The following is a 16,157-nucleotide window of genomic DNA, read 5'->3' as shown; positions in this document are numbered from 1 at the left end:
CTATGGAGGCATCATGTCTAATAGAAGTATCTGTGATAAATGATGGCTAACCATCTGGCTTTATCAATGTAGCGAGTTAATCAGCTCTGCTGCTTTGCGTCTCTCTTCGGTCATCATAACTAATGGCCTGGAAGTCGGCTATTTTTAGCAAAGTCCAACAGGTGACATAACATATGTTTGCGTCACTCCTCGGAGCAGTCAGACTCTCAGTTTAATGATTAAATGTTAAATATGTAGCAAACTGGTGGTTTGAGCCATGTGGCCTATGATAACATCATGCTGAGTAGTTAATTCGGTGCAGAGAACACCCCCATTGGTAGAGGAAATGCCCAAGCTGTGCTTCTTTCTAGGAAGTGCGTGAGAGAAAGAGAGAGAGGGAGAGAGGGAGAGAGAGAGAGAAAGATAAGGAAAAGGAGACACAGACAGAGCATGAATGAGTCTGTATGTGTTTGCACATGTGTATGTTGTGCACACAGCCATGTCAGTCCTTCACCTCCTCCTATCGCTGCATCCCGACACATAGTTAAAACACCATGCGGAACAGCAGCAGATGGATCGATGCCTGGAGAGAGAGAGAGAGAGAGAGAGAGAGAGAGATGTACCAATGGGAGGAAAGTGAGACAGAGAGAACGCACGCGTGAGTGTTAGGAACTCTTTGCCAGGGAAGGCAAAAAAAAAAACTGTTACACATATTACTGGGGGAGTTGCTGAGGAGAGAAAGAGAGAGAGAGAGAGAAGAAAAAAAGGAAAGTAGAAGTTAGTGACTCAGAAGTAGTGAGGAAGATAGTAATAAACTGAGAGGGAGGAAAGCAGGGGGAGGAAGGTATAATTACAGAGAGAGAGAAAGCGAGAGGGTACACACAGTGAAGACAGAGGGAGAGAGAGAGAGAGAGAGAGAGAGGGAGAGAGAAAGAGTCAGAGAACTGTCTAACCCTGCCCACTTTCCACAAAACCATTCAACTCCGGCACAGTGAGCTGCACTCTGTCAGCTTTCTCCACAGCTCCGCGCCTCTGCTGTCTGAAGCTCGGCAGGACCACAACCGGAACCAGGACCGTCAGGACCACGGCCAGCGCCACAGGCAGGACCCAGGACCAGGAACCAGGACTAAAGCCAGAGCAGAACCAGCTCCTACACAGCTGAACCCGAACCTCCGGAGCAGAATCTAGCCACTGTCCAGGACGCTCCTGTCCAGGACCGCCTGTCGACTGACCTCTTCTTCTTGTCACCATGGCTGCTTCTCTCAGATAAGGATTATTTTAGCCTTCACGCCTATTATTTCCCACCTGCTCAGTTCTCGAACAGGCTGGACGGCCGATTGTCCACTGCTGGTGCTGGCAGCCGAGCCGGCCGAGCAAGCTCCGGGACGTGTCAGTCGTGAGATTGTTCTCCTCCTTTTGTCCCGTGCCCAGGATGTCCTCCTCCTCCTCCCTCACCCTGACACTGACCCTGCTGCTCCTGCTGTCCGGCTGCTTAACCAGCCGCTGCTCCCCAACGCCTGCAGGACCGGAGAGCCAGACCCAGCAGCAGCAGCAGCAGGAGACTCAGGCTGGGTCCCAGGACACGGAACAGGGGGACAGCCCAGCTACCCCATGCCCATCCTGTGCTCTTGCCCAGTTACAGCAAGAGCAAGTGGCTTCGGAGCCCGGGATGGTGGAGGCGGTGAAGAGGCACATTCTCAACATGCTGCACCTGAACGCACGCCCCAACATTAGCCACCCGGTGCCCCGTGCTGCCCTGCTCAACGCCCTGCGCAAGCTGCACATGGGTCGCGTGGCCCGGGATGGCACAGTGGAGATTGAAGAGGAGGGAGAGGAGACCGGAGAGCATGAAGATGAGCAGCCTTCCGAAATCATCACCTTTGCAGAGCCAGGTGAGTCCCAGAGTGAATTTTGGGTTTTGGTATTTTTGGCAACATATTGAGTTGATGTTGATGATGGAAGATGCTTATAAGAGAAAAGAGGTTGTTTAGATTAGAATAATTTATATCATAGCCTGCAAGCTATTTATCTTTTCCATCTAAAGTTTACTCAAAACAGTGGTTCTCTGTAAAGAACCCCCTGCACATTTTAGTGTTTTCCTTGTTTGAACATACACATTTCAACTCAGGAAGATCCTGTTAATTAGCCAATTGGTTGGATCAGGTGTATTGGAGCAGGAGAAACATGAAATATGCAGAACAGGGTTCTCCAGGACCCAATCTGGGAAGCACTGATTTGAAATTACATAAAATTTACAAAAGTAAATATCTACATTGAATACAGAATACAGAGAAAGCTCTTTTCTAACCTCATAATACTTAGATTTGTCCTGAATTTCCAATTTAGTGTTCATTCACTAAGATAAGTAGGGCTACAAAAAGGAGTGTATGTATGCTGTTCGATAGAAACGACTGAACTGAGACCACTGTTTCTGCCAAGCTCCTAAAGTGCTCTGTGAATTGTCTGTATATTAAAAGGCCATGGATGAGACTGTGAGAAACAAAGGGAGCGAGCTTGCTAAGGGTCAGAATGCTACAGAAGTGAACACATGCTCTCCAGCTGTGGAACATTCAGCCAGGAAAGTCTGTCTGAGTCTGTGCTCTGCTACCGATATGTGGCAAGAGAACGGTGCTCCTCTCAACAGCTCTTAAACCCAGTTCCTTTTAAGGGGCACACATGAATATGATCCCTATCTGTGCTGCTTAGGTGTAAATTTGAGGGCTGGAGGTTTTGAGATGTGGGGTCAGATTTCCAGACAGAGATTAGTCCCGTTGCTGGATTAAAGAACACAGCCGGCGGGGATGAGGGCTGAAAATTGAACTCTAGGAGTCGGCTTAACCTGTGCCCACCTGTAGAATCTCAACTGATTGGACTTGTTAGCTTTCAGTTTTGGGTTGAGGTGAAGCTAAAGGTAGCATGATTGGTTCAGAGTGAAGGAAAAGTGTATGCAAGTTAAACATATACATATCATCAGCAGACCATTCCAATAAAGATATACAGGGAGTTCTACCTGCACTCTACCTGCTATGGAGTTGTTGGGTTGCCAGTTCAAGGTGCTCTCCCGTGTGTGACACGCTGAGCGATCCTCCTCTAATCACAGTGCAGCGTACAAACATGAGGATGCCTTCCCTGCCCTCAGAATAGGGGGGACCGGTCATTAAAGAAAAGCATGCAGGCTTGCAGAATGCAGTGCAGCAGCCATTAATAGCCCTACTCTATCCCAGTGGGTTCGCCAGAGATAGTGTGGGATGGGAAGGTTCTGCGAAGGCATTCCATTTTTAATTGGTTCCTCATGACTTATTTATAACAATGTCATGGAGCCACAAATCAATATGACACTCCTACAAAAAGGCCAACGCCATTTATCCTATCAGACCTGGCCCTATAGAAGGCGCAAATGAATGAGCTTGCGGCACAAAACTGATGGAAACCCATTTGTGGGGCAAACAGCCCTTTCAGTGGCAGAGAAGCGTTTCTAAAGATAACAAGCCGGGTCTATCTTTAGTGCCTGGTGGCCATTGGTGACACTGCTGATAGGCAGTCATGTATGTTTTCTATCTGCAGGACGACCACTGTGGGTGCTGCTGCAGTACCTCGTTTAATTGCATCTTTGTGTGCATGAAAGAATGTGAGCACACATTCCCCCACTCCCATTCGCTTACATAAACGTTCATAATGGCCCAAGGCTATAAATAGGTCCTTTTCAAAGGACCTGCGATTAAAAAAAGGACCCCTCCATGTCTTGAGGAGATCGGAGGGCATTAACAACGCACCCGGCAGGGGGGCAGAGAGGGTGACTGGTTTGAATCCATACAAACACACAGGGTTGTTAGCTGGACATAATTACTCCATTCATCAAAATATGGGCCCCAATAATTACTCCGTACTCTGCCGGGCCTGGGGAAGTGGTGTGGTGGGGGTGGGGGGGTGGGGGGTTCTTTCAAAGTGTCTGAGCTTACTGAAACAAAAAGGAGTGAGTGGGTAGAAAGAGAGAAAAAAAATGGAGAGAGATGAAGACAAAGAGAGAGAGAGAGAGAGAGAGAGAGAGAGAGAGAGAGACATGCATCCTTAGGCATCATTAATGAGATTCTGACATTCCCTGAGTCAGGGCTGTTGTCTTTGTGGTGAGAGACAGTGGAGCACCTTAATGTACAGCTGTTTGAGATGTTCTCCAGCACCCTGTGCGGCCTCTGGTCTCAAACCAGTCTATTCAAGCTGCCTGCTCATTCATGAAGAAGGGTGAGAGTGTTTCTGAGTGACCAGTAATAATAGCCCGCTTCGCGATGCTCCAGCCTGCGCATTCGCCCCGCACCTTTGAACTAGGGTTTTGGTGAGATGGGACTGTCTATTATGGAGAACTGCCTGATCCTGTGCAAGACAGAAGTGAGTCTGGATGATCAGGAATTGCAGTTGTTCTCATGTGTCCCATGAGTTTACTTAGAGGACCATAAGTGGTCATTTTGCAGGACCACTAGTTGATCTCCGAGGCATTATTCTCAAGCCAGAAATGGGCTAGACTCCTCAAAATATTTAAAAGTATGTTAGTTGTCACAGATTAAAAAATGATGACAAGCTGGAACAGAAAAAGAACCAGTAGTGCTACATTTAAACAATCCCATCAAAACTATACATATCTGTGCAATAACTAAATAACTAATTACATTTTTTTGTAGGGAAACTCAGTTGGTCAGTGTTCTTTAAGTACTGGCGACATCCACAATATGCTCAGAACAGACTATTTCTCATGAAAACGATGGCTCTAATCTTGTAATCTGGTGGATAAACAGGTAACTAGCTGTTTGATAAAGACTGAGAAGTTATCTTTTGGTTAAGAAAACATTCCGAAAAATCTTGCTTTGACATACGCTGAGCGGTGCAGCCTTGTGGCCGGATGGTGCGGTCATTCTCTACAAATAAACTGGGCACAGAAAGGCAGTTTGTAGTGATAAGCAGGTGCTGGCTGTCTGTTCGGTGGGAGTTGCAGGGGCATGTCCCTGAGTTTACGTGACGACAGGCACAGATGACCTCTGTCTGCTGCTGCCCCTGCCACTGAAGGGTTACTAAAGATTTGTCCTCAAAGCGGATGCATAGGGCACAGGTTAATGGGTGATACACACACACACATAGACAGACAAATGGCAAACTTAATGCTTGTGAGAACAAACAGAACAGGTCCGGTTAGATTAAGAAATAAAGTCCAACTTGCGGTCTTGAATGTCATATCTTGTTCAAATAGGAACCAATGTCGATAAAACACAGAGCTGGCATTTCGTCTGCAAATAGATAACAGTCCCTCTGCCATGATTTTAGCATGTGGTGTGTGTGTGTGTGTGTGTGTGTGTGTGTGTGTGTGTGTGTGTGTGTGTTTGTGTGTGTTTGTACCCATTGATAAAATATTAGGCAATGACTTTATCTCTGCTCATGAATGACTTGCAAGAATAGCAAAATACTGTTCTCTGAAAATGCCATTGTGATACAACAGTGCCAGACTTTGACGATGTGCGTCATGAAGAATATGCGTTTTATTTATTATGCCATCAAATGTAACTGTACTGTTTAAAAACTGAAGTTTGCAAATCATCAGCACCCACTTTAGCACTGCTCCCGCCTGCCAGCTCTAGTCCCACAGGACAGTTGCAATGTTTAAACACTAATTCTTGATGGATCAGGAGTGGAGGTGCTCACTCTTTTGATAGATAGGTTTTTTAGTCTGTGATTAATTGTTAAGCAACCAACCTAAAATCATGAATAGAACTGATTTTTATGTGAACAACTCTTTAGGCTTTATTGAATGAAAAAAATCCTGCCTAATTTAACTTAGTCTAACTTAGCCCATGTTACGGGGCATGTATGGCCTGATCAAGGCTAGCTTGAAGTTCATGTGTATAATTCACACAGTTGGCTTCTCAACCTTTTTTTGTCATGAACTAATTACATACACTAACTGTTAGCTAACAAGCACATTTGCAGGCTATAGCTTAAGGCCACACTTAAGCAACGCGGCATTTAAAAAAGAGTCAGCTGTAATTTACCTTGTGGCTACATATCGCTACTGTCGGAAGAAAACTTCCAAAAAAATCTCCAGAACAGCAACTTTACAGGAGAAGGAAAAAACCTATTTTACCTATAATGTCAGTTAATGGAACCAGACATTTTTCCGTGTCATTTTGGGTAGTTTATTTTAGTCTGTTGATCTTAAAATTTACGCACAATGTAAAGAGTGGCAGGTATTTTCAAATTATGCCAAAAACTGAAAACAGTCAAAAATGGAGATACAAGGTTTTCTTCTGAGAACAATGATATCCTAATTACAAAAGTGCCAGAAAGTACATTTAGTTTTACAATTCAAAAAGTTTAATGAAGAACTCGATAATTCAAACAGCAAATCAGATGTTTTAGCAGAAATTAACTTTTTTAACCGAAAGCGGGGCGATCACTGATGTATTTGTCAATTCAGAGTTAACTAGCCCCCTGATCAGATTTACGATACATAACAAGACTCTAGTAGTAGCTATTTTTAAAACTGCCATCAATAACTCTGAGTAGTGTTTTCTATTAATTTATTTCACATATTGTACTGCACTACATCCAGTTAAACAGGCCTAATGATGCTCTCTTTTTAATGAAACGTGCAGCTGCTCAGGAAAGCATATTGTTTGCGATACAAAAAAATATGCATAATGGCAAAACATCATCATATTGCCCACCTCTGCCTTTATTTGTGTATTAAGTTTGTAACAGATGTTTCTCCTGAAATTCCAGATTTAGCATAAGATGAAAAAGAGGCATGAGCTCAGACAGACATGATAATAGTTATAATAGTCACAGCGACAAAATGACTCTTAGTACAGGTTGAGATTAGTTCAGCTGGAGATAAACATGGTTGTTATGCTGGCAAATCTAAGCACAGTGTGTGACTTTATTGAGATCACTAAAAAAACACTTAAGAGGAGACATGATGGGTCTCTTTTTGGGATTTTTTTTTCAGATTTTCATTTCCTGTTGGGGTGACTTTAGTAAATACAACATGATTATAATCATCATTATAATCATAATTTTTCCACATTAGAATTTTGTTCAATATATCACGACGGTATCAAACTGTGAACCCACTATCCAGAATCATGTTTTGACATAATTTGAAAATGCCTGTGGCCCTTTACATGATGTATAAATTTCATGATGAATGGACCAAACGAAATGGCCAAAAATGACTTGTAGAAAAGTCTGGTTCCATTGACTTACATTGAAAGTAAAGAAAGTTTTTTCCGTCTCCTGTAAAGTTACGATATTGTTTTGTTCTCACAGCGGTGATATCTAATCGTTACACCCCTACTCTCTAAAGTAGACAGTTAGCCACTGAGTTGCATGTCTGCATTTCTGGTGCAGACTGTCTGGTAGTTGCCACTGCACTGACCCTTCAGACGCTGCTGCTAGCACTTCCTAAAGTAGACTCAAAAGGAGGTAGAAGTCTGCGGCTCCATCAGTCACAGAGAGTGCCATGGAAATTTAAAGCTGAGTGAAGTCAGTCCACCATCAGTGTTGTGACACTCGATCTTTCACTAAGCTGTGTTTGACAGCATTATCCACCATGGATGGGAAAAGTGGGCCACTCGGTCTTTGTTTAAACTTCAAAAACAATCCTTGATGTCTCGTTTGAAGTGCTGTTGTGGAAGGCACAATGGCCACTGCCCTTCAAACGTCTGGGACTCCTAGTGCTTGAAAATTTCGAAAAGGTCTGCAGTAACGTAATGTATTAAATATAAATCTGTTTATATTGTTATTCTTTGCAGTTGAGAAAAGAAAAGTGACAATTACTCGGGCAAAACCTGCTCTTCGTACCTCCAAAAGTGCACAAAATTTCAATAGAAAGCAAGATGTCCCCAAATGTTTGATGGCCAGTCTAGGTCAGTGAGCGAGCACAAAGTCTTGAATGAAGTCAACAGCTTATCAGGCCAGATTTTCTGCAGGGAGTAGAGAAATCCGCTTGGACATTGTTCTAAGTGCCTGGACAACCTGTTGCAATTGAATAATGAATGAATGAGGCTTAGGAAATCCTCCTTCAGTTTCATAGAGCTCTTTTCTTCAGCACTGTATCGGATGACAAGGTGAAAGGAAGTGTCATGGATTGCTGGTAAAAATCTCACCTGTGTTCCCATTATGAGGCATTTCACTGTCGGACCGACATGTAAGGAAAGGGGTCTAAAAAAAGGGAGGTTTTGTGAGTGGGCCGTGCTCACCGATATCAGATAACAGATCATGCATTTTATCCAGACATGTTGACTAAATAATTGAATTAGCAGCTATTCTTTGGGAGGTGGGGTCTGGCTGGCTGAGAGCGGCGCGAAAGCCAGTATCACAGATCAATAAATCATCAGTGGTAACTGAATCTGAGCGGGCTTAGCGCACACAGTCATGTGCAAGTTATTGGGAAGGCCCTTGTCATAACATGACAGGCTTTATGTACACAAATGGAGTGCCAGGATTTTAGCAGCAGGAAATGTTTTTATGGAGAAGGGCTAGGTGTTGACGAAGGACTGCAGATGGTGGAGAACGACTGTGAAAGTTCCTAACTCTGACTCTCACAGAGAGAGAGGGAGAGAACGAGCGTTTGGTTTATGCTGGTTTACTAAGCCCCCTGGGGTCCTGATTCCATTCAGCTGTTTCTCATCCGTTTGGTCGCCCTCCAACACACACAACAAATACCACTTTATCAGTACTTTTTCACCATAAATCAATTGACTGAACCTCTAGTTTGGGAACAGATAATTGTTTTAAAAGGTGTCTTTGGTAAAGTGTCCAGAGATTTTCATTGCGTGTTGACACAGACAGTCTCTCTTGCAACGGTACACGCTGGTGCTGGTTAACCGTTAAATGCAGACCCCAGGTTGGTAGCATCTCATGACCTCATTTCACCCGTCTACCTCATGTACCAAGTTAATGGTGACTATATTAAATATATCAATATACCAAAAGGCGACTTAATTGCTTGGCTTCTGTTGTCTCATAGTGAGCAATGTCAGAAGTCCATCCCAGTCGATACACAGATTGTTTACATGGTATATTTACCAGTAGCCGATGACGAGTGAAGGCAGACGGTTGTTTGATGACGTGACTATTTTTCAACTTTATGAGTTGACAAAGGTCCACCTGAACACATTGTGGTTCTGGTGGTGCTGGTGTGCTGTGTGTACGAACAGTTAAAGAAGCGGTTAAACTGCAAGCCTCTAGGTGGCTAATTAATTATGAATCTCTCTCTTGTGTCTTTTGCAGGAGATGCCCCTGACGTTATGAAATTTGACATTTCCAAGGAAAGTGGTGCGCTGTCCGTGGTGGAGCAGGCCAACGTATGGCTGTTCCTGAAGCTGGCCAAGGGCATTCGCGGCAAGGGCAAGGTGTCTTTGCAACTTCTGCAGGCCAGACGCCCCGGTTCTGACTTGAATCCGGATCACCAGGAGCAAGAAGAGGTGGTGTCTGAGAAGACGGTGGACGCCCGTCGCAGCGGCTGGCACACTCTGCCCGTGGGACGCAGTGTCCAGGAGCTACTGGACAGGGGGGGCAACACTGAGCTCCGGCTAAGGGTGTCCTGCCCTCTGTGTGCCGGTGCTGGAGCCATGCCCATCATCTCCTCAGGGGACGGGAAAGAGAAAGAACAGTCGCACCGACCCTTCTTGATGGTGGCGCTCCGGCCAGCAGAGGACCACCCGCTCCACCGGCGCAACAAGCGCGGCCTGGAGTGCGATGGCAAGATCCGCACTTGCTGCAAGCGCCAGTTCTACGTCAACTTCAAGGACATCGGCTGGAGCGACTGGATCATTGCGCCTTCTGGTTATCACGCCAACTACTGCGAGGGCGAGTGCCCCAGCCATGTGTCCAGCATCACGGGCTCCGCCCTCTCTTTCCACTCCACTGTCATCAACCACTACCGCATGCGCGGCTACAGCCCTTTCACCAACATCAAGTCGTGCTGCGTGCCAACACGCCTTCGTGCCATGTCCATGCTCTACTACAACGAAGAGCAGAAGATCATCAAAAAGGACATTCAGAACATGATCGTAGAAGAGTGCGGCTGCTCATAAAAGTCGAGAGAAACCTCTAACAAACCTTCTTCTTGGTGGACTAGCAGTCTGTGTCGGCCCACGAACGTTTCTCGAAACTCGTTTGTCTTTTGACTCAGACTATTTATCTTGTGGTTATGTTTATGGACCCATCTATTTGGGACTCTTGGTTTGAGTGATCTCTCTGTGGCACTTTCATATAAATGTAAAAAAGAAGACTTAAAAACGTAATATATTTTTGTTATCTGAAGTCGGGGGCGGGGGCTGAGGGAATGGGTGCATGGTCAAGATAAAAATGTCATTCCATGTTCTCTGCGCTGCAATAAAGAGAAGCGTCTCGGAAGTATGAACCCGAGAAAAACGAACTATGCAACTTGTCAAGTGTTGTCATTGGATGTTTTTTTTTTCCCGTTCATTTTATTTTTATGATTTTCTTTTTATAAACCCATTCCCAACAAGAAAAGAGTTTTATTTCTTTTTTTGAAAGATACTTGAAAAAAAAAAAAGTTTGACCAGCTACTGGAGCCAAACTATTATTTTTAATATTATTATTTTGTTATTAATGTTATTATTATTATTAACTTACTATAAATTTTGAATGTTGATGAACAGTGATGAGAATTTGCACTAAACCAACATTCTTATCATATCAGCCACAAAAGAATAAGATGTACATTTGGATCATATATAGAGCATACCAAAGAACCTACATATTACTAGCTTTCAGAACTCTTCAGAATGCCCAGCGCGACTGTGGTAGTAGTCAAAATTAGCAACAATACATGGCCAACAAAATGTATCACTGTCACAAAATTCCAGTTTTCATTTTTCCTTTAACATTGCCTCAACTCACTCAATGTACAATGTTTTTTCTGAATCTGCCTGTTGTCCATGCGTTCACTGCCAGTCGGGTGAAACGGAAGAGATGGAGATATTCGTCCTGCAGCGAGACGAAATACAAACTTGTGTGAAAAGTGACTGCGTTTGTTGTGACACAAACGACTCGACATTGAAGAAAGCTTTGGGACATTAAAATGTTAACTTTGTATGTACAGATATCCAACATGAGGTGATAAGATGCATTGTTGTACAAATGGAAAATGTGCTTGTTATGTTTTATATCTAATTTATTTTGCAGCATACTCTTTGCTTCACTATTAAAGCTAAGTTCTAAAAATAATGCTACTCTGTCGACATGGATTTTATTCTGCTCTGTACTCACACAACAAACCCAAAACACTATGTTTTGTAAAGGAACTTACTGTTCACTGGTCTTTTAGGGTTGTTTCTACAACTCCACCCCCTCTATTCCTTCAGCAAATGAGATTGACAATAAACTGGATTTGACATTACCGGGTTGAAGTGGCACTAATCCGAATTTTTTCCCCTAATGTGACTCAGATCTGATGTTTTCAGGGCTGTGTGGACACAAATCTGATCTTTTCAAATCTGACCTGAGCCACTTTCATATGTGGTCCTAGATCAGATCCGAATCATAGACATGCGACCTTAATGTGATGCTCAGATTGGAATTCATGTGCTTTTTTCCCACTGTGTTTTCGTTCAGCATTACCATGGCAGCAGCGCTGAACAGTTAAAGCCTATGAATGGAGGAAAAGCAACACACCTCACCCTTTTCTCTAATAATGAACCTGAGAGCTGATCAGAGTTAATTACCTTCTCAGCGAAGCTCGTTCTGCTCGTTAGTTTGTGCTGATGATGCAGGGATTCATTCACGTGACGTTACTGAGCAGGATGTGCACATGAGGGTGATTTCAGGACGCCGGTTCGTTCACATTGACAGATTCGAGTCACTTACCTTAACGAGCGTGAACCCTCCTGTCAGAGAGACCAGATTCGAGCAACGAGGCTTGTAATGTGAACGTAGCCTTAGAGTGAGAAAAAGTGATTTTTGGGAGTCACAACAAAGCAGGGTGAGGTGAAGTAGTTTCAGGTGTTGCTGCTGAAGATCATTTATTACATAGTTATATAAATTTAAGAGTCAGTAATTTGTGTATGAGAATTTAGAGCAGAGGTGCTCAAAGTGTGTCCCACCAGAAAGTTACCCGAACCCCACCTGCTCACCCACACTCTTAGCCAAAAGGGTTCCACATAGTAACAAAACAGGGTTCTTTGTCTTAGAACAATAGTGGATCCCTTTAGAACCATCTACAATACGTTCTCTGATGCAAAGAACCTTTTAATCATGTAAAGGAGTCTTTGATTGTTCATATTTCCAAATAAAACCATTTTCTTTATTAAAAAACCCTTGAAGGACCATCGTTTTTAAGAGTGAAGTGAGGAAAAAAGTTATATTACTTATTATTATTATTAACAAAATATAGTATGTCAGAAAGTATATTTTAAAAACTTTTAAAAATCACTGACTTACCTACCTTCTTTATTTGTATAATGTTTTGTCATTTTGGCCCTTGAACCACCACAAATGTTGCACTTTGGCCCCCCAAGTCAAACATTTTGGGCACCCCTGCTTTAGACTTTGGGATCAGGTGAAGTGAGAACAAAATCATTTTTTTTAATGCAAACTGCAGGAAACAAAAGAAAAAAAAACATAGCATAGGCAACTTAAGTGCACCGTGGTTTGTCACTAAGGATGGGCATTTGTTATTCTAACGTTCAAGTCTTTAAATGTAAACTATTTGAACATAGACGAGAAAACAATTTCTTTTTTAATTATTTATCAAACAGCACACAAAGAGTTAAGCAAGCGACAGAGCAAGTAAACTGGGAGAGTAGCCCCTTATTTGCTACTTCAGTGAGCTTTTAATGAATGGCAGTTAATACTGCACATCCTGTTTCAATGGTCATTTAAGTGGCCTTTCTACCTACCCAGCGGCCAGCTAATGATGCTTTATTTTTGCTTTCTTGTAGAGCTGTAGGACTCAAACTCGAGATGTTCTTCACGTGTCTATTTCCCAGTTAGCAAAATGTATCTGGCCCACAAAAAACAAAAACAAATCAAAACAAAAGATGTGGCCCAGCTCTGCCCCATAAACTGTCAAACAAAAAGGACTAACAAGAACGATTTGAGGAAAATATCTAATTGCAATTTTTCCTACTAATATTGCAACACAATTTAAATTGCAGCTTTTATATAAATTAAGATTCGGGCCTGATTTCATTTGGCCAAGAAGACCAGAATATCCACTTTTTTTGGCTTGAGGCACGACACCTGAACACAGTGAGCCAAACCGAAGTTCTGGTTGTGATTTCACAACACATGGGGGTTTGGTTGCCTCTGATTGGTCTAACTTACCTATAGGCATTTCCCAAACTCTTATTAGGTTCAATTTCCCCTCTTAGAACTTAAAACATTTCTGCTAATAAACACTCAATGACTCACTCACATGCTTAACAAATTCTTTGCATGATGAAACATTACTCTAAATGTATGGACATTGTGTTGTATGTGATTCTTTGCAGGTGGAAGAGAATCTGGAGAAGTGGAGGTTTGCACTGGAGAGGAGAGGAATGAAGGTCAGTAGAGACAAGACGGAATACATGTGTGTGAATGAGAGGCAGGCAGGTGGAAAGGTGAAGATGCAAGGAGTAGAGGTTGTAAAGGTGGATGTCTTCAAATATCTTGGGTCAACCATCCAGAGCAATGGACAGTGTAGAAAAGAGGTGAAGAAGAGGGTGCAGGCAGGATGGAGTGGGTGGAGATGGATGTCAGGGCTGATGTGTGACAGAAGGATAGCAGCAAGAGTGAAAGGGAAGGTTTCATGTCAACATGACATCTTCCTTGAAGCACTGTGGGTTTGGAATGTGACTTTTAAACCACTTAAACCACAGATGATAAAAATGTCTGAAAATGTATACTTAAGCAGTCTGTGACATCTGTGGGGACCTCAACCCCATCGAACACATTTGGAGCAAACTAGAATGGAGATTGCAAGCCAGACCCTATCGTCCAACATCCGTCCGTGACCTCACAAATGCTCTTCTGGATGAATGGGCGAAAATTCCCACTGACAATATCTTGTTAAAAGCTTCCCAGAAGAGTGGAAGCTGTTATAGCTGCAAAGGGGACCAACTTCATATTAACACCTATGGATTCAGAATGGGATTCATAAAAGAAAGATTTTGAAAGTGTGTCTTGGGTGCCTAAGACTTTTGCACAGCACTGTATATATATATATATATATATATATATATATATATTGTTTAATATATTTAAGATTTGTTTAAAATACTAGATAGGGCCAGTTATTCTGTGATCTAAATAATCATAATAATAATAATAATAATAATAATAATAATAATAACGCTTTCAAAATACTTCTAAAGTAAAAATGTAGCACATACAAACCTTCCTAAAATTCTGTGCACTTCCTGATGTCACAGAGTTTGTTTGTCAAACTGCACAACAAACCCGTTTACCTGACAATCTTGAGTACCACCCCGATCAGCTTTTCCAACAGATGCCTCTGCAGACTGAATGAGCTTTGCCACTATTGGAACAGAACTCCAATAACAGCTTGTCTGAAATAGACAGGTTTCACTTTAGAAACTGAACAACGAAGCAAGAGCTCCACAACTGCAATATCTGCGAACAACATCGTTTCGTTGTAACAAACATTAAGAACCCATAATCAGATTTAAGCCAGTTACGGTTCAAACCAATGGGTTCATATGGAGCATTTGAGCAAAGACGTAGTTTATAAATGCTTTTTTTATGTAAAAGAATACATTCATTTCCTGAACAATGAATATTATAAAACATTTTAACACCGCTGTTATAATCTTAAGAGCTTTTAAACTTGAGCTATAGGACTTTAAAACGGCACCTCATGTCGGTCCATTACGCCAATGAGCTGCTCCGCCCGCCGATCATCCCACTCTAGCAGTAAAGCCCGCCTCCTGCTCCTCAAAACCCATTCGCTGTAGAAAAATGGATACATACAGGTGAGTTTTCTTTGTTTTTATTTAGTGAAATCCATCCTTCAACTTTCTAAAATGAAAGAAACGCTCTGGGGCGAGCGATTAGAAATTATTTTAACTTTTAGTTTTTTAGCTGTTGAGCTCCATTGACTCCCATTTATTGAGGACTCACTCAAGGGTGCCCTCTGCTGTTTAGCAGGCCTGTTTTTGATATAATGGGAGGAATAAGAAGTGGCCACACTCCTCATAAACCGGCTCTGGTACTATACCACTAAAGCACAGGCTGTTTCTTTTAAATGTTCAGAGTAGTTAGCTAACATGAGCTCGTGGTTAGCACGTTAGCTCTAACACTGGCTGACTACTCTGAGCATTCAAAACAACTATCACTCCCTGCAGAACCACAAGTCCAAAGGGGTGGAGCCGGACCTGATCCAACTCCGCCCACGCCTTCCTTTCATTGGTCTGAAATAATTTCTATTGGTCTCTAAACTGCTATGTGTCGCTTACGTTTTCTGCCTATGACTTATTTCATTGGTCCACCCTGTCGCGTTATCTGTGGGAAACCCGCAGGTGTTGCTGGTGTTTTTTGTTTTTTTTCTCGATGTTGCTCCGTCCTCAATTCCACAACAGAACCCTTATAATCGCTCACGATTCACGACGTTCACACTCATTTGTCAAAACCTGAAAAGCTTTTTCCACATTCCAGTAAAAAGTCTGTTCTGTAGGCCTGCATCTCTAGTGCACTTATGATAGACGAGTTCTAGTTGAAAACGTTAAATGTTCTTGAACACTAGAATGTACATGTGACAGTAATAGTATAAAACATCTTTATAAGGACTTTTTTTACATTTAAAATGATTCGGTATCACTGCCACACATTTCTATAAGTCTAATAAAAATGACCCAATGTACTTAAAAAAAATCATATTGCAGCTGATAAGCCGCTTTACTGGCTGATTCTACCTTGTTTCTACACTCATTGACAGACCAATTAAAACACAATGTGGGAGGAGTTGGATCAGATCCAACCAAACCCCCTGGACTTTTGGTTCTGCAGAGACGGATTATCCACGACGGATTAAGGGTTAGTGGCTGCTGTCATGCTGCGTTGGATCGGCGCTTAATCCCACCCACTCCGTAGCAGCCCGCTATTCCACATTCAAAATTCAACGGAAACTCAGCGAATCAGCAGGCGCCCCAGTCCAAGGGTCACCACTT

At 42.8% G+C, this 16,157-nt stretch overlaps 1 protein-coding gene across 1 annotated transcript; it reads left to right on the top strand.

The window, feature by feature from the left end:
- The first annotated feature begins 498 nt into the window (after positions 1-498).
- On the top strand, positions 499-11,217 carry inhbab (inhibin subunit beta Ab). The gene is made up of 2 exons (XM_017711376.2): positions 499-1,871; positions 9,253-11,217. The coding sequence occupies exons 1-2, from the start codon at positions 1,412-1,414 to the stop codon at positions 10,056-10,058; spliced, it is 1,266 nt and encodes a 421-aa protein (XP_017566865.1). The 5' UTR covers positions 499-1,411; the 3' UTR covers positions 10,059-11,217.
- The last annotated feature ends 4,940 nt before the right edge of the window (positions 11,218-16,157 follow it).

This window comes from Pygocentrus nattereri, chromosome 19 (assembly GCF_015220715.1).
Source record: "Pygocentrus nattereri isolate fPygNat1 chromosome 19, fPygNat1.pri, whole genome shotgun sequence".
NCBI classification, from domain to species: Eukaryota; Metazoa; Chordata; class Actinopteri; order Characiformes; family Serrasalmidae; genus Pygocentrus; species Pygocentrus nattereri.
The sequence above is the reverse complement of the archived record's forward strand: the minus strand, read 5'-3'. Positions and strand labels throughout refer to the sequence as shown.